The 26,436-nt window shown below is 43.6% G+C and overlaps 1 protein-coding gene and 1 long non-coding RNA gene across 3 annotated transcripts in view; one reads left to right on the top strand and one right to left on the bottom strand.

Moving 5' to 3' along the window:
* The window catches only part of HS6ST2 (heparan sulfate 6-O-sulfotransferase 2), a 349,964-nt gene that overhangs the window by 290,548 nt on the left and 32,980 nt on the right, over nucleotides 1-26,436 (top strand). The window contains 1 exon segment of the mRNA XM_049872193.1: nucleotides 14,676-14,762. Coding sequence (XP_049728150.1) covers nucleotides 14,676-14,762 — 87 coding nt within the window.
* The window catches only part of LOC126069164 (uncharacterized), a 253,482-nt gene continuing 250,312 nt past the window's right edge, over nucleotides 23,267-26,436 (bottom strand). For both annotated transcript variants that reach the window (XR_007515856.1, XR_007515857.1), the window contains one exon: nucleotides 23,267-23,352. This is a non-coding gene — a long non-coding RNA (uncharacterized LOC126069164). The remainder of the gene's footprint in view (nucleotides 23,353-26,436) is intronic.

Raw genomic sequence — 26,436 nt, forward strand, 5'->3', positions numbered from 1 at the left:
CTAGTAGTGAAGACATTCTCCACAAGGACGTTGTTGTTTACTTCATTTAGACTTTTGCTTTAATAAGCTTCATGTCTGACTTTCATGTTTTTACCTACTGTAGTTCTCTACCTCTCCACTTCTCTATATTCCCTAAGCCCAGAACTGTCCCAGACAGCGTGATCTTGCATTGTGATTGCAGTGTTTGCTGTAAAGAAATGGATGCACACCCAGTTTGTTACAGGTTTAAAGTATTTATTAAATAGGAAGTTGATAGTTTGGTGGCTGGGAAGACCCAGAGGACTGTTGTTTCAAAGCACAGAACCTATATTACAAAGAAGTGTCAGAGATAATGTCATGGCTCTCGGGAAGCCCAGACCTTCCCAAGTGCAAAACTAATGGGCCTTGACATAAGGCTGACTCGAGTTCTAATTATTCCAGAGCCAAGATGTTCTCGAATTTTTCAAGCCAAGGGGAGAGCAATAAGGCCCAGTTATGCTTTTGCACACAATAGAGGAAGCAAACAACAGGAACAGTAATCAAAAGCAGATGAGTTGTTTCTTTGGGAGATTATAGCCATATTTGCATAAACTTTAGTATAGTTGCTGTGTCTAGCTTAAGCACTACAACATAGTTTCTTGTTTTATTGGCTTTTGTTGCAATAAATAAGGCCAGACTGGAAAAAAAAATATATCTAAAGCTTGTTGTTGTTGTTGGTAGGTGCCATCGAGTCAGTACCCACTCATAGCGACCCTATGTACCACAGAACGAAACACTGCCTGGACCTGCACCATCCTTACAGTGATTGTTATGCTTGAGCCCATCGTTGCAGCCACTGTGTCAATTCATCTCCTTGAGGGTCTTCCTCTTTTCCGCTGACCGTCTACTTTACCAAGCATGTTGGCCTCCTCCAGGGACTAATCCTTCCTGACAAAATGTCCAAAGTATGTAACATGCAGTCTCGCCATCCTTGCTTCTAAGGAGCATTCTGCTTGTACTTCTTCCAAGACAGATTTATTCGTCTTTTTAGCAATCCATGGTATATTCAATATTGTTCTCCAACACCACAATTCAGAGACGTCCATTCTTCTTTGGTCTTCTTTATTCACTGTCCAGCTTTCGCATGCATATGATGTGATTGAAAATATCATGGCTTGGGTCAGGTGCACCTTAGTCTTCAAGGTGACATTTTTACTGTTCAACACTTTAAAGAGCTCTTTTGCAGCAGATTTGCCCAATGCAATACATCTTTTGATTTCTTGATTGCTGCTTCCATGGCTGTTGATTTTGGATCCAAGTAAAATGCAGTCTTTGACAACGTCAATCTTTTCTCCGTTTTTCATGACGTTGCTTATTGGTCCAGTTGTGAGAATTTTTGTTTTCTTTATATTGAGGTGCAATCCATACTGAAGGCTGTCGTCTTTGGTCTTCATCAATAAGTGCTTCAACTCCTCTTCACTTTCAGCAAGCAAGGTTGTGTCATCTGCATAATGCAGGTTGTTAATGAGTCTTCCTCCAATCCTGATGCCCGATTCTTCTTCATATAGCCCAGCTTCTTGAATTATTTGCTCAGCATACAGATTGAATAGATATGGTGAAAGGATACAACCCTGATGCACACCTTTCCTGAATTTAAACCACACAGTATCTCCTTATTCTGTCTGAACGACTGCCTCTTGATCTATGTACAGATTCCTCATGAGCACAGTTGAGTGTTCTGGAATCCCATTCTCTGCAATGTTATCCATAATTCATTATGATCCACACAGCCAAAGGCCTTTGCAAAGTCAATAAAACACGGGTAAACATCCTTCTGGTATTCTCTGCTTTCAGCCAGGATCAGTCTGACATCAGCAGTGATATCCCTGGTCCCACGTCCTCTTCTGAATCCAGGCTGAACTTCTGGCAGTTCCCTGTGGATGTACTGCTGCAGCCACTTTTGAATGATCTTCAGCAAAATTTTGCTTGCATGTGATATTAATGATATCGTTCAATAATTTCCACATTCAGTTGGATCGCCTTTCTTGGGAATAGGCACAAATGTGGATTTCTTTTATTATAAAGCTTATAAATATGAATTGGTTTGACACAAGATGCTTCCTTCACCGTACTTCAGAGCATCCTGGCCAGGAGTTGATGAGAACAGTTTGCATGTGATCAAGAATGCTGCTTCTCTATCAAATGCCCTTGGCATTATATAGGACAGCATGACCAATGAAATACCATAACTAATCACAAAAATGCAGTAGGAGAAAGCAGCATGTAGTGGTTGGAGAACCAAGACAAAAAACTGTCTTGTATTCAACAGATGATTCTCTTGTGATTGAAATACTCATGCCCTCAGGTCCAGTTTCTCCTTTGGCCTGCATGACATTGCTTTCTCCTCTCTGGCTTGCCCTTCTTAATTTTCTTCCCAGGCTCTTATCTTCTCACCCTACACACTCTCCTTGGGTAACCTTTTCTGCTGTAAGGGTTTCAACTACCACCGTCATGCCAAAGACTCACAAATCTCTCGAGGCTCTTCTTCAGTTGGGATCTCTATATCCAGCTAAGCTCTGCATCCACGTATCAATTGTCAACCAAACATCTTCATCTGGAGGTCCCACAGACACCCAAAACTCAACATCATCATCCATGTCACCCAACCCCCCACCCCACTACTTATTCTCTTACTATTTATTTTGGCAAATGATGCCACTATGTGTTCATGCTGTCTTATCTTTGATCCCAACCTTCCTGCCTTGTTCTGTATTCAATGGGTCTCTAAGGAACCTACCATTTCCACCTTTTTATATGTCTTTCCCTAGTCTGGGGTGGGGTAAATTTACTAAAGACCCTCAATCTCTGGCTCAGCTAAGTGTCTTGGGTTTGATTACAATGTTATTAAAAACTCATGTAAGTAGAAAGAAGTTTATTGTTATAAATTATACAAGGCCTAGCATTTAGCAGTGATTAGTGTTTTTTTTTTTTTTAGTGTGTGATATGAACATGATGTGCTTTGTTTCCATGGAGTCTAGGGATTTTAAACCCTCTATGACCATGCACACTAAAATAATGCTCAGTTTTCTAAATTGTAACACATCAGAGAGAAGCTGACCATTGAGTTTCATTTGGAAAAGAAAATTGAAAGTAGTCTACACAGCTCATACCACACCAAACCTGTTTCTGTCGAGTCGATTCTGACTCATAGTGACCCTACAGGACAGAGTAGAGCTGCCCTATAGGGTTTCCAAGGAGTGCCTGGTAGATTTGAACTGCTGACCTTTTGGTTAGCAGCTGAACTCTTAACCACTATGCCACCAGGGTTTCCATACAGCTCATAGAACAGATAATAATTGCAAAAGAGACTGTACTTAGAACTAACATGCATTCCAACAAATATGTGATGCCTGAATGTGTGATACCTGAGCAATTTAAAATTAAAATATTTTTAAGCTTTAACTGCCCCTCTAAATATAAATGAAAAGAAAGGTATAAAAAAAACCTTTGGTTTAGAGGCTTAGTGCTGTTAAGAGCCACCTTGGAGCGTGGTTTAGGGAACTTGTCTTTCCTTACCACCCCAGAAAACATTTTTCAGCACCTTGTTAACATGGCCCTTCTATATGATTTCTAAGGAGCCAGCTGCACTTAGAAATCCTGGATACATTTGCCCCTTAGAAAGCATTTAAGATGCTGAGTTCAGCAACAAGGAGGTATTTGAATGTTCTTGGCTTTGGATGCCAATACGCAGCTAGCAAATTGGTGCCCTGAAGCCCTAGTTTGAGGTCAGAGGCCTTTGTTGGGCAGGACCAACCCTGCCTAGATGACCCAACTTGCCAGAGATCCTCCACCTAGAGACAGAATTTTACCCCAGCTCAGCCCCAGCAGTGCCCAGGCTCTTTCCACAACCCTGGAGTTGCCTCCAGTTAGACAACTCCATTCTCCAAAGTCCTGACTCCCACTGGTTTTACTCTATTTGAACTTCATCTAGAGCTCAGAAGTGTTGGCGCAATAGGCTGTCACCTTTTGTAGGCATACAGTGTGATCTGATATAAATTATTTGAACTGAAACCAAGCGACACAACACAGTTAATAAACCTCTTACCTAATAGAACACAGCTCTACTGTCCAACACATGGGATCGCCATGAGTTGCAATTGACTTGATGGTAAGAGATTTGGGTTGAGTTTTTTAATCTGTATCTGTCAGTCAATTCACTTCAGCAAACATGTTAGAAGCCAAACTTATCAGGTATGGCTGTCAGTCAACTGGTATTGAAAACCCTCTATATGACAAATGTTATTAGAGACTTTGTGAGTGGATACAAATAGTATTTGTTCTTATCCTCAAAGAAGCTAATGTGTAATGTGCAGGCAGCGTGGACATTCTTGAAAATCCCAGAAGAACATAGTAGAAAGTAAAAGCAGTTACTGTGATTCTTTACCAAGGAGAAGGAAATGAATAAACAGTTTCCCCCATAACACCCTTGGTTCAAATCTTTTCCTCATAATACAGCGAGAATCTCACTTTGAAGTAATTGACTTCTCTTTTTTCTGTGTGCTAATTCCTACCACAATAGTTGGCTCCTTTGGTTTTTCCTAAAAAGTTCACTGAGACTTTCTGGCCTACTCTGGGGACTCCCTAATGTATAATGTTCACCAACTAGACTCCAGTTGTGAATTTTTAATTATGCCAGATCATTTTCAGTAAATAGGACTTCAGGCTCAATTAAGGCCGTCAGATCCAATTTTTGTCTCACCTGCTGTTGAGCTCCACTCTGTGGTGTTTGCAGTAATTGCCACTTCCTCAGGAAAGAGGAGCTTCTCCAGAGATGAATGTTGGCAGTCCTTTGCGTCCCCATCTCTCCTGCCTCAGGAGCAGCATAGTGGGGACACTTCCTCTGGCAGATTCTGAGTGTGGTTTTTGGAAAGTAGGGACAATGGATAGGTAACAATGGTTGTTATCTCTGTTTCTTGTGAGACAGCGTGGTCCCCAGAACAGCATCACCTGGAAGCTTATTAGAAGTATAAATCCCCAGGCCCCACCATAGACCAATTGCATCAGAAACCCTGGTAGTGCATCCCAGCAGTCTGTGGTGTAACGAGCTGTCCAGGTAATCCTGATGTAAGATTAAGTCTGAGAGCCCCTGCATAGTGGTTAAGAGCTTTGCTGCTAACCAAACGGTCGGCAATTTGAATCCACCAGCTGCTTCTTGGAAACCCTGTGGGGCAGTTCTCCCCTGTCCTATAGGGTTCCTATGGGTCGAAATTGACTCGATGGCAGTGGGTTGTTTTTTGTTTCTGTTGCAAGATAACTAACAGGTTCACAGCAAGAGTAAGCATAAAGAACCAGTTGCCGTTGATTCGGTTTCAACTCTTGGTGACCCCATGTGTGTCAGAATAGAACTGTGCTCCATAGGGTTTTCAGTGGCGGAGTTTTCAGAAGTAGATCACCAGGCCTTTCTTCTAAGGCACCTCTGGGCTTACTCGAACCACCAACCTTTTGGTTAAGAGCCGAGCACATTAACCATTTGCACCACCATAATTTCGTTCTATTTTGTGTACATTCTCATAGCCCAGAGTTTATTTTTTGATTTATGATTTTTTCATAGAAACTGAGAATCGTCATTTTCATAATACTAACTCTGCTTTACTCTGCCTTCCCTGATTCCCCCAGGCAGTGGCTGTTGTGCCTGTTTTATTTCCCTAGCACTTTTTCGTACTCACTTTGTCTCATTTGGTACATTATGTTGTATTCCGTCTGTTAACGTACTTGACTCCTCCACTAGCCTTTGGGCCACTTGGGGGCAGGGACCTTGTCACACTCATCATTGTATCCCCAAGGCCCAACATGACGAAGGGCTCACAGTAAATGTGAGTGAATGTTGAATGTTGAATGAATATATCAGCTAACGTTTTTTAATTTTCAAAATTATGCTATGGCCTTAAGAAGTAGGACTGGCAGATGAGGAAACTGAGACCCAGAGGCGTGAAGGGATTCAGTGGGTAAGCACAGAGCCCACAGAGTGCGTAAGGCTAAAGCTCAAAGTTTACATCAAAGTTTGGATAGATCATGGCCACAGGTCCCTAAACATGCCATAGTGAACTAAGCTCAACTCAAGAAGCCTGGGATGTTTTGGCTCTTCAAGGACAAAACCTTTGATTTGTTCCCAGGCAGGCTGCCCTCAGCCTCAACTGTGGTGATGTTATTAGCTGTGACAGCCTCGTACCAGCTAGGATGATATGAGAGTTAGTGAGGCATCGGAAAAAGGAAGGGACTCATGTAGGAAAAATAGGAGTAGAATTTAGCACTCTTGGAGGTACAGTTCCTAACATTTGGTGGTGGTTGTTGTTAGGTGCCGTCGAGTTGATTCTGACTCATAGTGACCCCATGTGACAGAATAGAACTGCCACATAGGGTTTTCTATGCTGTAATCTTTATGGAAGCAGATCGCCAGGTCTTTCTCCCACAGAGTCACTGGGTGGGTTTGAACCGCCAACCTTTCAGTTAGCAGCCAAGCGTTTAACATTTGCACCACCAAGGCTCCTTAACATTTGGTCAGTCTTTGGTAAATGGGAACAAGAAAGAAATGATGTGAGCTGCAACTGAAGCCATGGTTTAGAGCTCAATTTTGTGCATCTGCCAGGCTGGCCTCCTTACATCAGCATGGAACAGCATGGAATATACTTTGTGAGTGAATAAAGGTAATAGGTTGGCATTGATTGCCACCCACTTCTTGGCACTCATCTCACCTTGTCATCTTGTAAGCCATCCGGCCTGGCTAGAGAAATGGGGGGAGGTGGCTATGGGCCTGAGATGAAGATAGCCACTGGTCTGCGCAAGGATCGAGGCCTACAGTTTTCTTCGTTCCCACCTTAGCGTTGAACTGTCTACAACTGAATTTTACTTGGACCACTGGAATATAAAACTTCGTAACACATTCCCCATACACTTGGGTGGAAGTAAACTGATTCTGGCATCTGCTGCCCTGAAAATGTCTGCTCGTTAATCATGATGGGTGGCTGTCCCGTCAGGCCTCACTGCTTATCTCGTAGCTTTGACTACCACTTTGGAGCAAAGACCGTACATCTGACCCTGTCTTTTTTCTTGAGTTCCAGTGCCATCTCTCTAATTGCCTGCTGGACACTGTCCATCAACACCCCAACTCAGTATGCTCCAAACCACATTTATCATCTTCTCCTCTACTCCACATCCCTAGCCCAACTAATCTGTCTCTGTCACTGGCACCCCTGTTTTCCCAGTCATCCAGCTTCAACACCTTCTCAGTATCTTTCATTTAGACTTTATTCGCATTCTCCAGATGCAATCGATCCCCACATTCTTTCAGATTTCCTTTGGATATGCCACACATGGTTTCCTTCTTTTCATGCCTGTAACTACCATTCCATCCCATACTCTCATCATATTTCTCAATCGCCCCAAACCATCCAACAACCGAACTAGGAGTTTTTGTTCCCTCAACCCCCATCTGATGGAGGAACCCAGCGCTAGGTGTGAATGCAATCATTATAAAATACTAGCACCATTTCATTTACTGGTGTCCTCTGATAGTCTATAATTTCAGTCCAAGCTTTTGATAAAGACGTAAGTGAATAGCCAGCTAGAACGAGAAAATAATATAATTTAGGAACTGACTCATTTTTCTTCCTTGATCCCAATGAGGCATTCAGGGATGTGACTGCCACTCCATGGGCAGAAGCAGCATGTGACAAGAGGTGAAGAGAGCAAAATAGCAACAATAATCAATGAGCGCATCGCTCCAGTCCCTGGTGCCCTGTGGTGAGCTGTTAGAGTGAAAAGTTAATGGAAGGGGAGAGGGCCAGCTAATGCGAGTGTGCCCCATCTGCCTTTTCTAAGAGCTGTGCAATTACCAAGTAATTGTGAGCTTATCTGTGGATGGTTTACCTGATCAGTTTCATTCCTTCTGTTTTATGGATGAGATTCCAAAGGCGGCACCAAGTTAAATGCCTTACTGACAGCCCGGATTAGAAGTCAGGATGCTTTGAACTTACAAAGTTGCAACTGAAAGATCATAGTTATACTGGGTTTCATTGCAATGAAGGTGAGCTTTTTGCCTTCTCTTCTAACAAACCTCAGTCATTCTTCATAATTAAGCAAAGGGAAACTAGGAAGGGAAGCTAAGAGAAAGCACATCATAGTGAACTGAGCTTTCTTTGCTGGAAGATTAAACAGAAATGTAAATAAGAGGCATGGGGCGCTTACAGTGTAGGGTCTGGACTCCTGTGTAAACACTTTGGGATAGAGAAAAATGAAATGAGTTTGGAGCAAAGAAAGAAAACCACTCAGGACCTAACCTAGCAAGACAGAAAAATGAAATAAAGAAGTCTCATCAGCTCTAATTAAAGGAAATCAATATTTGAAGAGCTGTCTTGCTGAGGAACAGAGCAAGAGGAAAAATGCTTCAGAAATGTGAGCTTCTTGGAAAATAGAAAAGCAGGCTTTCCTGGGGAAAAGGTCATGATTTCAAAGCCTTTCCAAAGATGACCACTTGGTGGATATGTTGTAGAGGGGACTCAGTCACCCGTTGGCGACCTCAGCTCAGTGAACTTTAAGATCCCTTCTTTCCCCGATAAGGTCTGTACATTTAAGTGTATTTCCAGATCCTGGGAACTTTGAGGAGCTCAGGGCCATCTCCAGGGAACGAAGAACAGCTGCCATTCCCACAAGAAGAGACTTGAAACAGCTCCTTACATTTAGCAATAACTTGAGTTTCAGCTCACTTATCACTTACAGGAACACCCCTTGGAAAACAGCAAGAGCTATGCAAACACAACTGATTTACTATTGGTATCCGGAGGCACATGCAACCCTCCAAGAAAGCTTGCTTGAGAATCTTTTCTGAGCTCCCCTATCTAGTGTGATCCACGTGATGATCGACCTTCAGTAACTAGAATCCAATTCTCCTGGACCATTCTTCTTCAGGAACAGAAAATATGTGACATGTGTATCACCACTTCCCTCTGTCACACCGGTGGCAGACATTGATAGTCAGCCACCGCACTCCTTTCAAATGCAGCCTTTTCATTTATTTGTTCAGCAAATATTTGTTGAGCACCCACTTAAGCTAGTTGGAGAGGCATATAAACAATAAAATATAAACAGCACTAAAAGCACCACATGCTAAGTGCCAGGTAAAAGATCGGTAGAAAGCAATATTATATCCCAACCCTCTCTTCAAAAATGCAATTTCCTTTCCCTGGAACCCTGAAAATTAACAATTAAAAAATTTTTATCGTGTTTTAGGTGAACGTTTGCACAACAAATTAGATTCCCATTCACCAATTCATACACAAGTTGTTCGTGATGTTGGTTATAATTCTCGCAGTGGGTCAGTGTTCTCACCATTCCCACCCCACCTGCCCCGTTTCCGTCCATCCAGTTTCCCTGCCCCTCTTTGCCATCTCGTCTTTGCTTTTAGGTAAATGTTGACCATTTGGTCTCGTATAGTTGATCGTTCTAAGGAGGACATTCCTCACTGGTGTTATTGTTTATTTTATAGGCCAATTTATTATTTGGCTGAAAGGTGACCATTCTTTTTGTTCTGTTTCCATTAATCTAGCTTCTCTGCTTCTCCTTAGCTTCTCATCTTTGTTTTAGGGTAAATGTTGACCATTTGGTCTCATATGGTTGGTTAATTTAAGGGAGCACAGTAATCATGGGTGTTATTATTTATTTTATAAGCCTGTCTCTCTCTTGTGTTGATGAAAGTTGACCACTGGGAGTGGCTTCAGTTCCATATTAAAAGCATATCTTAGGGCAATAGTCTCAGGGGTTCCTCTAGTCTCTGTCAATCCAGTAAGCCTGGTCTTTTTTATGAGTTTTGAGTTTTGTTCTACATTTTTCTCCCATTCAAACCGGGACCTTCTATTGTGTCCCTGATCAGAATGATCTGTAATGGTAGCTGGGCACCATGTAGTTCTTCTGCTCTCAGGCTAGAAGAGGCTGTGGTTCGTGTGGGCCATTAGTCCTGTGGACTAATTTCTTCCTTGAGTCTTCGGTTTCCTTCATTCTCCTTTGCTCCAAATGGGAAGAGACTAGTAATTATATCTTAGGAAAATTAACTTTTAAAGTTCCAGAGCTGTCGTACATACAAACCAAACCCTTTGCCGTCTAGTCGATTCTGACTCATAGCAAGCAAGAAAACTATCTTTTGTAGGGTCGAAGATGAATTACTTCCAGAGAAAATTTACAAAGTAGTATAGGAAGTGCAGAAGTATCTGTATGCCACCCAGCAGGAAAGTGAGTTAGTTGAGTGCGTTAAACCACTAGGTTCTTCTCCCTCAAGTACCTCTCTGACCTAAGAGAAAGATCCAGATTGGAGTGGACCTGATTGCCATTTTGGTTTAAGTACACGTGATGCCATTTCAGCATCAAATTCTTCAATCAAAAACACTCTGAAAATGCTGAATAGTCAGGTTAGTCACAGTTTTCCCACCTGAGTACAACGTGCATGATACTGCCTGTTTTTTTTTGTTTTGTTGTTGGAGACATTGCTGGATCTGGTGGAAAATGGCCTCCTTGATAGATGGAGATGGACAGCAGACCAGGCAGACAGAAAGGAAGCTGGCCCCCATGAACTTTTCCTAGCAGGAACTCACCTGGAATTGTTTTCATACGCCTTTGTTGAGGCTTTGTTGTGAGGCGCTGGAGGGAGGAAATAATCTCATCCACAGAAAAGGATAGCTACTCAGGATAGTAGACTTATGTGGGGTGCTGCTGGGTTAGGTTAGTAGTCAACCGCAAACCATTTGCACTACCCAAGGACCTTGGTCTAGAGACGGATCAAAATAATGACAACTGTGTACGCGGATAGGTTTATTTCAGATAAATAGATTAGGAACTAGCTCCAATCCAAGGCATCCCCTCCAATCTTATATACTCCAAATTACCGTCTATATATTTTAGGAGCCAGCAAGGCTTATTCCTGTATGTCCTTCGGATCGCTGGCTGCTTCAGCGGCCAGGGTTCTTGGTAGCAGCTTAATCTCTGGGCCCTGATCTATGTCTTCCCAGCTCTTCAAGGCACCCAGATGTCTGCAACGGCAGCATTTTCTCTTTATATCTCACGGGGGCAATTCTGGAAAACTCAGCTTCTTTGCTATCACTGCTTTACATCTCCTCTGTCTCCAGGTTCTGGAATTATAATATCTTGTCCAGGCTTTTCTAGCCAGCCTGGATCTTTGGAGAAGAAGAGCAATGACTCTGTACTTCAATGAGATTTGGTAAACCTTTCTGTGCAGCCAAACCCATCCTTTGCTGTCAAGTCAATTCCAACTCAAGGCGACCCCATGTGTTACAAAGTAGTACTGCTTTCTTGGCTGTAATCTTTATGGAAACACCACCAGGTTTTCTTCCGTGGTGCTGCTGGGTGGGTTTGAACTACCAACAGAGGCAAACTATTTGCACCACACAGGGACCTTCCTGTATACAACAGTCCTTAGTATATCTACAAAATTAAACTTCTAAGATCCAAGCAAGGAGCCCTGGTGTCACACTGGTGAAGTGTCTGAGTGCTAACTGAGAGGTTGGCAGTCTGAACCGACCCAGTAGCTCTGTGGGAGAAAGACCTGGCAATCTGTTCCCATAAAGATTACAGCCGAGAAAAACCCATAGGGCAGTCCTACTCTGTCACATGGGGTCGTTATGAGTCAAAGGTAACTCGATGGCACCTCATAACAACAACAGGATCCAAGCCTGCCGCAAGGTCTACTTCCCCCTTTCTTCCCCATTTCAGATGCATTTTGTCGCTGTGAATGGATCTGTTATTTCCATAGAACAAACGTTTTTGAGTTGACTACTTTCCCCTTAGTCTTGGTGCCACACCTTCTCATGTGGTTTTTCCCTGAGAATTTTTTGCCTTTATTCCCCTCCGATCTGCACTTGTGGGATTTGGCGATAGATCTGAGGGGTCCTTATTCCTATCTTTTAAAGGCTGACTGCTCCAGGAGTGCCCTTACCCCGCAGGGCAGCAGCAAATAATACTAAGGCCGCCACTGCCAGCTGACAGCTTTCCGGGATGTCCTATGGTGCTCTGCATTGTGCTTAAACACAGTCACTGGTAATGAAGGTTACAATGGGCCCTCTTGCTCGAGGCACAGAGATGGGATGGGAATTCCGCAGTGCGAATGAGTGTTCTTTTATTCAAAAGATCATGGATGCCTGGGGTTAGTGACTCAGCGAGTCTTGAATGACTACCTACTCCCAGCCCAGCCTTGTTCAAGATAAACATCAAATGATCCCTTGTTTCAGAATGCTTCCGACAGTTTCCCACCGCATACGATTTGAAGCACAGTGGCTAAGAGCTGGGCTGCTAACCAAAAGGCTGGCAGTTCAAATCCACCAGCCCCTGCTTGGAAATGCTATGGGGCGGTTCTACTCGGTGCTATAGGGTCGCTGTGAGTCCGGGTTGACTCAACGGCAACGGTTTTTTTTTTTTTTTAAACGATTTGAAGAGGAAAACTCAGTGGCCAGTGGCCAGTGCGTGGAAGTGAGGAAGTTGAGACCTGCTTGTATTTTTGCAACACATAGCATATTGTGTCCTCTGCCTCAGGCTCTGGGCTCTGCTAAACCAGTTGCCATCAAGTCGACGCTGACTCATGGTGACCACATGTGTGTCAGAGTAAAATTGCACTCCATAGGGCTTTCAGTGGCTGATTTTTTTGAAAGTAGATCGCCAAGCCTTTCTTCTGAGGTGCCTCTGGGTGGATTTGAACCTCTGACCTTTTGGTTAGTAGCCCAGCATGCTGTTTGTAGCACCCTAGGATATCGTCTATGTTAAGCATAGTTTAAAAACCAAACAAAAAAAAACTAGTTGCCATTGAGTAGATTCTGACTCATGGTGATCCCATGTATGCTAGAGTAGAACTGAGCTCCACAGGATTTTCAATGGCTGATTTTTTAGAAATAGATTGCCAGGTTTTTCTTCCAGGCACTTCTGAGTAGACTCAAATTTCCAACCTTCCTGTTAGCAACCGAATGTGTTAACCATTTGCACTACCCAGGGACTACCTGGGCTCTGCTAAAACCCCCAATATTACTGTATTGATCTCCTGCAAGATACAGTTCTGAATTCTTCTGAGTTACAGTCTTTTGTCCAATGGTCCAGTGTTGTCACCTAGTTTCTGGGCTGCTTCTGGATGAGGAGGGAGCTGGGGTGGTCTCAGGTATGGCTAAGGAGTTCTTTGCCAGGAAGTCATAATGGAAGAGCTGAGGCAGCATGGGTGAGCTCTTGAGTCACCACTCACCAGATAGCCACATTCTGGTGGGTCTGTGAGCAGCACAGAGAAATGGTCCCAGCACTGTGTCCTGACAGGCTTCTGACCCCTCCAGCATAGGATGTGTGCCCACTCTGTTGAGAGCGACCCACCCGGCAGGTAGCTTCTGCCTCAGGATCAGAGCTCACCTTGGTGTCTCCCACTTCGAAGAGCTGCTTGTTGAGCCTCCTGGACACTAAATCCTACCTGAAGGCTTTTCCTGACGAGCTCTTATATGTGCCCACACACATCTTTATTACCTTTGCAGTCAACAAGAACCCATGATTAGCTCTTGTTCCAATCCCATCCATGTAGCCATTTGAAGCTGATGGGTCCAGGGCAGAATATCTTTTGTGCCTCTACCTGCACCCCCACCCCACATATAAATACAGGTACTTGCACACACTTATTTCTGAGGTCCTTAGAAGATTCATAAATATCTGGAAAAGCTCTTTGACATTCTCGGAGACCAGGCTCTATGCCATTGGTGGGCTCTATTATAGACATTGAAAGCCAGGATCTGCATTTATCTTTCTTACCTTCACTCTGTATAAAAGGTTATGCTGACGTAGATCTTACTAACAAAAAAAACCTCTCTGATGAAATCAGGATAAATAATTCCACACATCATCAAGTGGAGAGAAAGGCTTTGAATTGGTTTCCATGGAAATCTGAAGATGAAGTAAAGTAATAATTTCAAGGCAGAACAGCTGAATGGTAAAATAGTTTGATAAAGGAAATAGAATAAAGTAATCAAGAAGGTTCCTTTTTTTGTTTACCTTCAGGTGATTAATTTGTCTGCGTGAGATTAAGCAGACCTTCCTTGTGATTTATTTCGTAATTGTTTCCAAGGTTTGACATAAACTGTGGAGTTATTGAAGGTGGAGATTTAAATTCAATTACTCCTGAAGCAGGTGGTGCTTCTCCTGAAAGAATATCTGAATTCATGGGCTTCCCATGCTAACATTATGAGTGAAAATTATTAATTCATCTGATGGTATCTGCCAAAGACTTTTAGAAGTCATTTGGTATGCTTCACTTAAAGTTGGCAGCTTCAGAACTGAACTTGTAATACAGAGGATCCAGTGGCTGGAAAGAAAAGATTTCATGTTAAAGACTAGTAATTTTTATGGAATTTCTTTTTACTAGAGCCTCCCGTGAGGCCTGGGCTGTGGCGCTATCATGAATGGAATCTACTAGCCCATGCTGTGAATACCAAAAAGATAGTCTTCTTTGAACTTGACCAATGGTTCCCACTCTCTTCACCTTTGATGGGCATCACTGGATAAGACCATGCTTTATTTTGACCAGCAAAAGAGAGAGAGAGAGAGAGACCTTGAAATTCTTTCAATGATGTGACTAATTGCTTTTTGTCTCTGTGGTTGTTGCTGTGTATGTGTTTCTATTCTCTCTGTGGGTATAGTAAGGATAGACGGGGTTCTCCAAACACTAATCCAGGCGTCAACTCTCCATCATCCACAAAGGCCCGGAACACATCTAAGAGTGGGAAGTAAGTGAAAAGTGCCCCCGTGCATCTGACATAGTTGTTGCAAAGCCATGTGCTGTCCTCATTGTGTCATTCATGCACATTCATTCAGCGAAGATTTGCCAGCTACCTTCTGTGTGCCTCATGCTGGGCTGATCACTGGGCAATGGAAAGGAGTAAGGCATGTGTCTGTCATATTGGGTGCATGTGGGACTGGAGAAAGGGGGAAGGGAGATGAGTTTGGAAAGATAGCTGGCTGTGAATGGCAAGGACTTATGGCAATGCAAGATTGGGACTAAGAGTTGCAAAAAAATTAGAGAAAGGAACAGCAGCAGTAGTGATTCATCATGTTATGATTGGCACAGTCCATGAACATGGATCTTCGAGCCATACATTGAGATTTAGTAGTTAAGAAGAACCTGGAAAGTCATTCCATGAATTTCCTGGTTTAAACGTATTTAAAACTTAACTATATCACGGATTTACATAATATGTGTGTTCTTTTCCTAGTAACTAGCATGTGCCATGTCCTACATAAAACTCTCCTGTGTGGTATTGCCAAACCGTGTATTAGCTGAATATTTGTGATGTTCGATCTACCTCCTTGGGCTTATTCCAGATGACAACATTGACTGATCTCTCCCTTTGGATTCAGCAGAGCATGGCAATCTGAGGCAGTGTGCTTCCATGTAGATGACATACCTCCAAGTAGGCACTTCCCCTTCGAAGTGGCTGCAGCTCTTTGGTGAATGAACTCAGGTTCTCTGTAAGGTCTCTCTTCTAGGGGTGTGGGGCATGGAGACAGGCAGAAACACAGCCCCGAAGAGCACACAGCCTGCATCTTGTAGAAGATGACAGATGCCTTCATCATGCTAACAGCTCTAATCTAGCAATAAGATATGTCACTACAAGAGCTTGGCTTTGCAATGAAAGGTGAATTTGTAATGGTCATATATTTTATGTATTCAGCATTGGACTGTAAATGCTGCACTTTGAATATGATCTTATATTCAATTCCCAACATGAAAGATCTATTGGCTGCCTTTTTTTCCTTCTTCTGAATGCCATTTTGGGTTTGCATATAAAGTTGAATGTGGCCTATCTTGGAGAATATAAAAAGTAGTGGTGAACATATAAGACTAAATCTCTGAGCAGTTAGAACTCGTTTCAGTTATTTATCACTGAGTACCACAATCAAAATGCTGTCTAAATTATGAAGGAAGGGAGTTGATGCACACATCCTCAAGCAGCTGAATGTTTCCAAATTAGTCCCAATTCATCGTCAGCGCACACTCTCAGTTAGCAGCGATGGCATTGGAGGATCACATTTAACTCCCTGTTTGCAGAAATAACAGGCCGCGTCTGGGCACCTTGTACACGCCTGTCACACTGACAACTGCAGGGTGCAATCTCCATTTATCAGACCCTGACGTCTAATTGTGGATATTTGCAATTTCCGGTTGCATTTTGAAAGGGATGCAGTTTTGTTTCTTTGGGCTTTGCAGAAACCTAGTCTCTTCCCTCTTGAGGGAAAAATCGCACTGTGATCCACAAAAGGAGCAGTTGGTAGAATTTGAGTTATGATAACATAGAGAATGCATGTACCCCTAATACTATACCCAGGTTGTTAACAATAGGGGGCCTTAATAAATGCATTCTTAAGTAGATGAACCTGATTATATCTCACACTTCTTATATGTGGATGCATTGTCAACCTCTGCCATGGCGAGGGCCTCCCCCCCGTGCACTTTCCGAGCTGAGTCTCTCTTATTTGCCATGCTTAGTGATTCACACATTGAGCTACCCAGTGCCGTCGAGTCAATTCCGACTCATAGCGACTCTATAGAATAGAGTAGAACTGCTCCATAGAGTTTCCAGGGAGCGCCTGGAGGATTCGAACTGCCCACCTTTTGGTTAGGAGCCATAGCACTTAATCAGTACACCACCAGGGTTGAGCTAGTTCTTTTTAATATTTTTTTTGGTTGATTATTATTGAAAAAAAATTGTTCTCCTCTAATATCCTCTTCATGGGTATGTAGGCCGGGTCCCCTTCCACTGGGCCCCTCCTCTTATTTATCCTCCATAGTCTTCCGGAAGATTTTTTTTCTCTGCACATTTTCTCCTTCACAGGATGTCTGTGTCAACAAGAGCAGTACTGACCTTCCATCGGTGTGGTGAGCCCATTAGGGGCATTTTCACACTTTCTAGAACAGTGCCTATCAACATTTAGGCACTTTTTTAAAATTATATTTCAGGGAGAGTTATTTACAGTTCCTGCAATGTTGTCTGTTTCCTTGGTTTGGGTAGGTCAGTGGCGGTGGTGGGATAGGTATCTCTCTGCCCCCCCCGGCTTTTCCCTATGGTGCATTTTTTCACAACACCAGCATGGAGGGCGGTGTTCTGCTGCTTCTTCTGATGCTATTGGCCTAGCGATAGTAGGATGTGGAGCCATTATAGAGAGTTTCTCTATGTTATTTTGAGGCCAGATACAGGCTGGGAGGTAGAAGGAGTATTCTTTTTTTCTCTGAAAAGAAATTGGGCGTTCTTGTTTCTAAAGAAACAAAAAATGCAAAAGTCAGGCTGCATCAAGTATACATCAGGACTAGAAATAATAACAACTAACCGTGTTAAGTGAGTGCTTTATGGGCCAACCTCTGTAGTGAGCACGTAATGCATTTTGTGTCATTAATCCTCATCCACCCTATAGTCATGAAATAGACACGATTATTATAATTTCTGTTTTACAAATGAGGAAACTAAGGGCCCGAGAGGATATAGTATACTTATATGGGGTCTCCAAATGAACAATACTGGTAAAAAAAAACCTTCTTTACCACCATCACAACCACCACCACTACCACCACCAACAATAATAATAGCTCGATATGTTGAGCATCTACTTTGTGCCATTTTACTTGACCTTGGGCTATATAGACAAATATAATATGCAACAGCTGCCCCCAAGGAACTCATAGTCTTAGTAGGGGAGACAGAAGTCAGAGGAGAGAAATGCAAGTCCATCACTAAAGTGGGCAGAATCCTCTCTATGTTGGTCAGAACCAGTTGGAGTTTTGGATAAGATCAAAGCTAAAACAGAATAACCAATTCCGCCTTTTCCCACTTGCAGTCCATTTGGGGGCCAGCTGAGATGCAGGGTAGCATGCCAAGGAGTTTACGAGACCTACAGCCTGCAAAGTTGTGTCAGTTCTGCTTGCTCTGTTTCATTGCCTAAATCTGAAGCTGGGCAACCCTCTGTTTCAGGGAGGAACAGATGGAATGGGGTATGTCTGAGCAACAGAGCCAGACTACCCTGGCAATGACTTTCAGGGAGGAAGGAGCAGTTTCTTCCATGCCAACAGTGAGGCAAATTGACAAGACAGAAAGGAAAAAAAAAGATCAGTGCAGAGATCAGGATGCATGGGTTCTGCAAAGATTGACCCAGGACCCACTAGACCAGGCAACTGCATTTAACCTCACGCATGGGCACAGAGGTTAAGAGCTTGGCTGCTAACCAAAAGGTAGGCAGTTTGAATTTACCAGCTGCTCCTTGGAAACCCTATGGGGCAGTTCTACTTTGTTCTATAGAGTTGCTATGAGTCGGAATCGACTCGACAGCAACAGGCTCAGGTTTTAGGGTTCCCATTGGTAATGTGATTTTATTATCCTGTCCAGCACAGTAGGCCACAGTCAATCCATTTGCTCACCCATTGTATTGCCCCCAGAAAGCACTTAAACTGTCAAGACTGAGCATGTGTGGTAGCCAGCCACAAGGGCCCTTCGCAAGTTTTCAGTTTTGTATCAGAACACTTTTATGCTTTGCATGAGACCAACCGTTTTGCTGAGCAGATAAGGCCACTAAGACTCAGGAAGAGGAAGTCACTTTCCCAGACTCATGGACTGAGTTAGTAGCAGAGGTCAACCTAGAATCCTAGCCTTTTCATACCTTGTCCAATGCTCTTTCCATTAGAGTATATGCTACAGTTCTTCTCCCAAACAGCAAGATACTTCAGCTCATTGCACCAAAGGAAACTTGGAGCCAGGTCTCTGGATGGCCCACCAAGTGCACTGCCTTCCATGTCAAACGATGCCTGTGGGGCTGGCTTCTGTGTAGGCACTGCAGTAATGGAGACTTCAGAGAAACTTGAATCTTTCCATGTCTTAAAAATTTAGCAGTAATGGTCATGAAGGGAAAAAGCAAGCCCTTCACTTTTTCCCTAAAATAATGTGGTTCTGGTATTGTTTGGCCAGCCACCCTTTCTCTACTTTATCATTGAGCTATCTGCAGCCTTTAACACACCTCTTCATCAAGGGAGCAATAAAAAGAACTTGTAGATCACAACAGCCGTTCTCGGTCACATTAGCCAACCAGCACGAACAGTCACATATGCACACACGTACATACACATAGGCATACGCATACGCCTGCAACCTTCAGAAGCATCGATTTAAACATTCAATTGCAACTAGTTACAGTTGAGGATGGTAATCAGTCACTCCTCTCAGCCCGAAATGTTTTTCACATAGGCTCAGGCTAAGGAGTGACAAGGACCAAGTCCAATTTTCAAATACCAGTGAAGGCCATGAATATTAAAGGCCTGGGGCATAGCACCCAAGCACAGTGACTGCTAAATGATACCATGAACATAGAATGAAGCACCATAAATATTGGCTTAAATGAATCAAGGCGGGGGGAGGGAAGGGGTGGTAAGATAGAGAAAAAGGAGTACAGAAAGATGAGAAAGTCAAACCTTGCTTGCTTCCCAAATCTACCTGGGACCTATCCTGATGGCAGATGCCACTGGAAGACTGGCTGTAACCTCTCTTGGCCAAAAATGCCTCATTGCAAACAGGCATGTTGATCTGTTCAGCAGTCTCTGGATGGGTACAGTCACGAGCACATGGCCTCACAAATAAACTAAACATAGCGGCGCCCCTTTGGTTTTGGTTGGCAGGAACCCAATGAAAGACTTTCCTGCTTTCAAAAGCAGAGGCAGAATCATGTTTGTTGTGTATGAACTCAGCATGGTGCAGTTTTATGATCACGTTCAGCTGTTTATGTGTTCATCATTGGAGTCAGAGCCCTGCCTATTGTATCATGATTGTGTTGTTTCCTCTAATTTAGAGCCATGTAGTTCTTCTAAGACAGTAGGCTGTGACTGCCGCTAAACTAACTGGTATTGCTTCCGTGTGTGTGAATGTGTGTGTGCTTGCATTTCAAAATGATTGTATGCTATTGAACATAGGAATCAAATGGCCAAGCATTCGAATATTCAAATAGTTGCTGTAGTTTTATGTAATGACAGTGTCAATAGTGTCTTATTTAGTTATTAGACTAAATCTAACAGCATAAGGAGGCAGTGGTGGTTCAGTGTTAGAATTCTCGCATTCCATGCAGAGGACCCAGGTTCGATTCCCGGGCAGTGCACCTCAAGTGTGGCCACCACCACCCATCTATCATTGGAGGCTTGCGTGTTGTTATGATGCTAAACAAGTTTCAGCAGAGTGTTCAGACTAAGACAGACTAGGAAGAAAGGCCTGACAATCTACTGCCAAAAATCAGCCAGTGAAAACCTATGGATCACAACGGTCCTATCTTCAACCCATCATGGGGATGGCACAGAACTGGGGCAGTCTTTAGTTCCATTGTGCATGGGGTCGCCATGAATTGGACAGCAGCTAACAACACCAACAATACCGTAAAGGCTTGTGATAAGCCAAAGGATTAAACTGAGTGATTTGGCAGGGATGGGGGCAGGGCACAGTTGCTCCTGTGCGGGGGGAGAATTCTAAGAACATAAACTGATGTCAAAGTGTATTCCTAAAGAAAAAACGACTTTTAATAGAATATGCCTGGGACCAGTTCGCTTGTGGCCTAATTGCCTTTTCCTTCCATATTGTCCAGGATAGTGTGGGATCTTTGGTCAAGACAGAAAATATCAAATCTATCCAGTAAAGAGAATTCATTAATAAGGCAGGAAAGTAGCCCAAGACGTTTGAAAAAAACTTTCAATAACAAGGGGCAAATAATATAGGCTTGACATGCTTTGGGGTTTAATCTTTTTACCCAGCTGCAGCACAGGGCTCTTCAAAGATCTCTTTAAATAAATTAATCATGCAGCCTTGTGTGTATTTGAAAGAACATCCACTTTGGAGTCAGCTAGACCTGGATTTGAATCCTGCCTCTGTCACTTAACCAACTTTGTGCCCACCTCATTGGCCTGTTGTGAGGATTAAATGGCATCATCCAAGTAAGGCTCTCATAGTGCCTGGCACATGGCAAGTGCTCAATGAATGTCGGCCAGTAACTAGGCTTGCTTCAACTGCCAACATTTTGCAGCTGCAGACAGTGTGGCCTGGCCAGCAAAACTCTGACCAAATGGGAGCTCTGGGTGGCTCAGCTTGTCCAGTTATCTGCTTTGCCAGCTCCTGAAAGGGAAAGCAGAAGCTGCAGTAGCACTGGCACTCTATGGATAATGCCCACAAGAAAGATGAGACAAGAAGTTCGTGGCAGATCCAGGGAGAGACAGTTGTTGTTAGGTGCTATCAAGTTGGCTCCAACTCATAGGAACCCTGTGTACAACAGAATGAAACACTGCCCAGTCCTGCACCATCCTCATGATCTTTGTTATGCTTGAGTCCATTGTTGTAGCCACTGTGTCAATCCATCCCCTTGAGTGGCTGCCTTTTTTTCCCTGACCCTCGACTTTACCAAGCATGATGTCCTTCCCCAGGGACTGGTCCCTCCTGATCACATGTCCAAAGTATGTGAGATGAAGTCTCACCATCTTTGCTTCTAAGGAGCATTCTGGCTGTACTTCTGAAGAGACAGTACAGACACAGAAACATCTCCTGGCGGGTACTCATGTATCTCTGTGATGGGTAGGATGGAGAGGAGGTCAGCCTACAATCCTGCTTTCTCATACCTCGTCCAGTGCCCTTTGCACTAGAGCTTGTGCTACAGTTCTTCTCCCAGACAACGAGATACTTCAGTTCATCACACCAAAGGAGACTTGGAGCCAGGTCTCGGGATGCTCCTCAAATTTGTGACTGTCCATGCAGGTCACTCAGGTTTGACAGCTTAGTGGAGAAGCATGTTCAGCTCATGGAGTCTTGGAAAGCAGGAGATATTTTTCTCCCTTCCCAGCTGCCATACATAAGCATGGAGCCAACATGCTGCTCTTTAGAACAGGAGTCCTCAATAACTCCTCTTTTCCTCTGTGACATACATGGTTGAGAGCTCTCGTATGCATGGCAGTACACTCAAATAAATGGTGGTTAATAAAAGCATTTATTATGTGAAGTCCTGTTCTAATTGCTTTACATGTAATAACTCATTTAAATAAATCAAATATGTCCTTAAATGTGACTTTTCAGTGAGGTCTCCCCCATAACTTTATTTAAATTAAAAAATTTCCTGCCCCTCCCATACTCCTTATCCCCCTCCCTCTCCTTCTTTCCCCCTTATGACATATTCCCTTTGAAAATATATTTTTCTTATTCATTTAATGACTGTAAAGACAGGGAATTTTGCCTATTTTGTTCCCTGGTGTAACCCCTGTGTCTAAAACAGTACCTGGTACTTACCAAGCATTCATTAAAATTTGCTGAATGGATGAAGAATTTAATCCTGAAAGAAACCCTATGAAGTAAGCACTCTCAGTATCCTCTTTCTACAATGAAGAAGCACACACAGGGAGATTAAGTAACTTTCCCAGGGCAGTGCTGGGATTCTAAAGCAGTGGCTGGGCTCCAAAGTTTACCTTCATAACCATTAGACTCTACTGCCTCTTTTGGAAAACCTAGGAACAGAGAGAGACAGACAGACAGAGAGAGACTGATCATTTCTCATTTGGGAGAAATGGAGGAGTCCTCCAAACCTGTTTACCATCACTCTTGCTTGCATTTGAATAGGCTTTCTTGAGTGGAAGAGCCAGGGGTGGACTTCCAGCCAGCACCAGCCTCCACTGACAGAAGTGGTGGCTGTGCGGGAGGTGTAATAGCCGGGACTTGAACCTGGGTCTTCTGCCTGGAAGGTGAGAACTCTACCACTGAACTTCTAAACTAAGGCAGTTGAGAAATGAATATTTGGGGAAGCACCAGGCATGCAGCTGAGCAAGGGCATGATGGTCTGTGGGAGAACAGGGACAACCAGAGCAAGAGGCTTTACCTAATAATAGCTGGTTTAAACATTACAGTAGGCCTGTAGAGCAGTTTATTATTAGCTCTTTTTACTGACAAGGAATGAGGTGACATTGAAACATTGACTTATTCGAGGTCTCTTAGTAAGTAGGTGATAGGTCGAGGACTCAGACCATTTCTGGGCTTGTCTCATGAGACTAAGCTCATTTATTTACTCATCCATTCCTTTTGGAGACACCCTTTGTGCTTAGGGACTATGTTAGACCTAGAGCTGGAATATTGGTCCTTGCTATTGGAAGCCTTAGTAAGGAGGAATAGTGTTGGCGGGGTAGAAGCTTCTGCGGGGGGCTTGAGGGTGGTGAAATCTCACCTGTTCCTTAGTATTTCAGCCTGAAGTTCAGGGTGGTCTTGCTTGAGATGCCACCTCCAGCACCTGGCTCTGGCACCTTCATTCCTGGGTGTGTGTTGTGTAAGCCTGAGGAAGGGGGTGGGGGTGGGGGTGGGGGTGGGGGTGGGTGGGTGGGAAGGACCGAAATAAAACTACATTATTGGTCAATGGCTATTACTTCACATTACAAAAGATGCTTTGGCTTCTCAGGATGGTTGCTTGCTAAAGTTTAAACAAAAAAGACAAATGAGGCAGTACTCAGCTCACTGATGAGTAAACTATAAATTTTGCCTGGAAAATGCTGGCGGTGCTATAAAATTCAGGCCACCATCTGTTAGCGCTCGCTTGAAGTAGCATTTGTACTGGATAATTAAGATGTCACATGCATTTGAAGCACAAATCATGAGTGCACGGGTGCCTAGCATCTTTGGAAAGATGGTGGTTGGTGAAGATGGTTGGAGAAGAGCATCGTGTTACTTGAACGGTATGTTTATATAATATCATAGGAACTGATGTTTTGGGTCACTAGAGTGGGGTTGGTGGAGGAGGAGATGGAGACAACTGAGAAAACTGCTTGCTTGAATTAATTGGGTATATTAATGAAAGTGATCAATTGGCTAGCCCTGTACAGTCTGACAAGGAGCCCTGGTGGTGCAATGGTTAAACGCTAGGCTGCTAACCCAAGGTCTGCCATTCGAACCCACCTGCAGCTCCACCGGAGAAAGACCTGGCGATCTGCTCCCCTAAAGATTACAGCATGGGAAATCCTGTGGGGGCAGTTCTACTCTGTCCCATAGGGTCGCTGTGAGCTGGTATTGACTCAATGGCACACAACACCACCACAGAGGAAGGGCGTGGCAAGTGCACTGCAATGGCTCTATGAGCTCAGCCGGCTTCTTTCTCTTTTACACTTGATCTTAGCCAAAAGGCTGAGAAGCGATAATTAGACCTCATTTAGCGTTTCTTCTTCTGCTAGAAGCCAAAGTGAAAATGGGGACTGGTGATTGGCACAGATTCCCCATCAGGAGGCATTTGCAGAGCACGGTGGTGGAGGAAGGAGGGAGAGTAAGCCTTTCCTCTTGGTACTCCTATTGCCAATCACAAAAGCCCTGCCCATTGTAGACATTAAGTAATGAATGGTAACACTGACTCTCATTTTATAAGAAAGAAAAAGAAAAAAGAGCCATCCACAATACTATGCATTTGTTGCTTCCTTGCTACTGAGTGGGTGATAGAGACCCAGATACTCAGGCAAAGAAATCCACAGTTCCCAGACTTTATGTGTTTACCAGGAAAAAGCTGGGTATATCTAAGTTGTTAGCTGCTGTGAAGTCAGCTTCCAACTTATGGCGACCCCACGTACAATGAGATCAGACCACTGTGGTCCATAGGGTTTTCATTGGCTGATTTTTGGAAGTAGATCGACAGCCCTTTCCTCCTAGTCTGTCTTAGTCTGGAAGCTCCACTGAAACGTGTTCAGCACCATAGAGACATACAAGCCTCCAATGACAGATGGATGGTGGCTGTGCGGGAGGTGTAATAGCCGGGAATTGAACCTGGGTCTCCTGCATGGAAGACGAGAATTCTACCACTGAACTTCTAAAGAAAGGCAGTCGAGAAATGAATATTTGGGGAAGCACCAGACACGTGGCTGGGCAAGGGCATGATGGTCTGTGGGAGAACAGGGACGACCAGAGCAGACTTGGTCTGAAGATGGCCAGAGGACATTCTCAGGGACAAGATATATAGCCTGTCAACCCTGCTTAGATGAAAACGCACTTTTCCCCAAAGTTCCTGAAAACGGCTAGAAAGGGTACACACAAGACTAGCTTTTTTTTTTTTGCAAGGCCTTCAGAACATTATATTACTTGTTTTCACACCCTTCAGGTGATCCCAGGAGAAGTGACAAGAACGATTATCTGCATTTCACAGAAGGAGAGGGAGCAGTCCTGGGAGAGAAATGTGGGTGGGTAGTGGCAGCATAGGAAGACTGAAGAAGAATTGATGCCTTTGAATTGTGGTCTTGGCGAAGAATATTGAATATATCATGGACTTCCAGAAGAACAAACAAGTCTGTCTTGGAAGAAGTTCAGCCAGAATGCTACATTGGAAGCAAGCATGGTGAGACTTTGCCTCACATACTTTGGGCATGTTATCAGGAGGGATCAGTCCCTGGAGAGGGACATCATGCTTGGTAAAGAAGAGGGGCAGTGAAAAAGAGGAAGACCCTCAACAAGATGGATTGACACAGTGGCTGCAACAATGGGCTCAAGCATAGCAATGATTGTCAGGATGGCACAGGACTGGGCAATGTTTTGTTCTGTTGTACATAGGGTCGCTATGAGTCAGAATCGACTTGACAGCACCTAACAACAGCAGTGACAGCATACTATTTTCTGACAAAGATCACAATTGAAGCAGGTGGCCTGGTGCCTACTGCGAAGGCACAGAATATCTTGATCACCCTTGATGGTTCCATAGGCACGAATGGAGGAAAGGAAGGTAAACATGCAGCAACTGGGGAGAGAGCATCTCATTAAAGTCCATGGAGCATACGTCTCCTACCCAACAATGATGAGAAAGAGAAACACCCTTGAGGGCCACTGGAAAGCAAGCCCAGTATTCCTGGTTCTGTCAATTATGATCTTAGATGCCAAAAAGCAAAACACTTTAGACTCCAAGGCCTGGAGACTTGCTACCCTGGTTCAGCTCTATAGCACACTAAGAGCCTCTCTCTGCTGAAGGCCCACGGATATCCACCCCAAAGAGAAGCTAGTCCATGGCTTCTGGGCCATTGATACAGTCTCCTTGAACCCAAGTCCTGGAGTTGTTTTCAGGATAAACGAGATAATGCATGCATTTAAAGCACTTAGAACAGATCCTGGTTCATAGGAAGCAATCAATAAATATTATTTCTAGTTATTTTAAAATTTCTAATCTTCATTATATTTGGCAGATCTTTACCACCTTTGTTGAAAATGACTTGTGTAAATCTGTACATTCTCTACCTGTGTGTGTAAGGTATGCTTTTTTTGATCAGCTATCCTATAATTATTTGACTCAGATTTTAGAGTGGTCTGCTCCTGGGCCCTATGGAGTAGGGAAAGTAACAGAATTTAGAATTAAATGGGCCCTGGTTTCTATCTTGGCTCTGCCACTTATTATCTGTGT

Source organism: Elephas maximus, chromosome X, assembly GCF_024166365.1.
Source record: "Elephas maximus indicus isolate mEleMax1 chromosome X, mEleMax1 primary haplotype, whole genome shotgun sequence".
Classification (NCBI taxonomy): Eukaryota; Metazoa; Chordata; class Mammalia; order Proboscidea; family Elephantidae; genus Elephas; species Elephas maximus.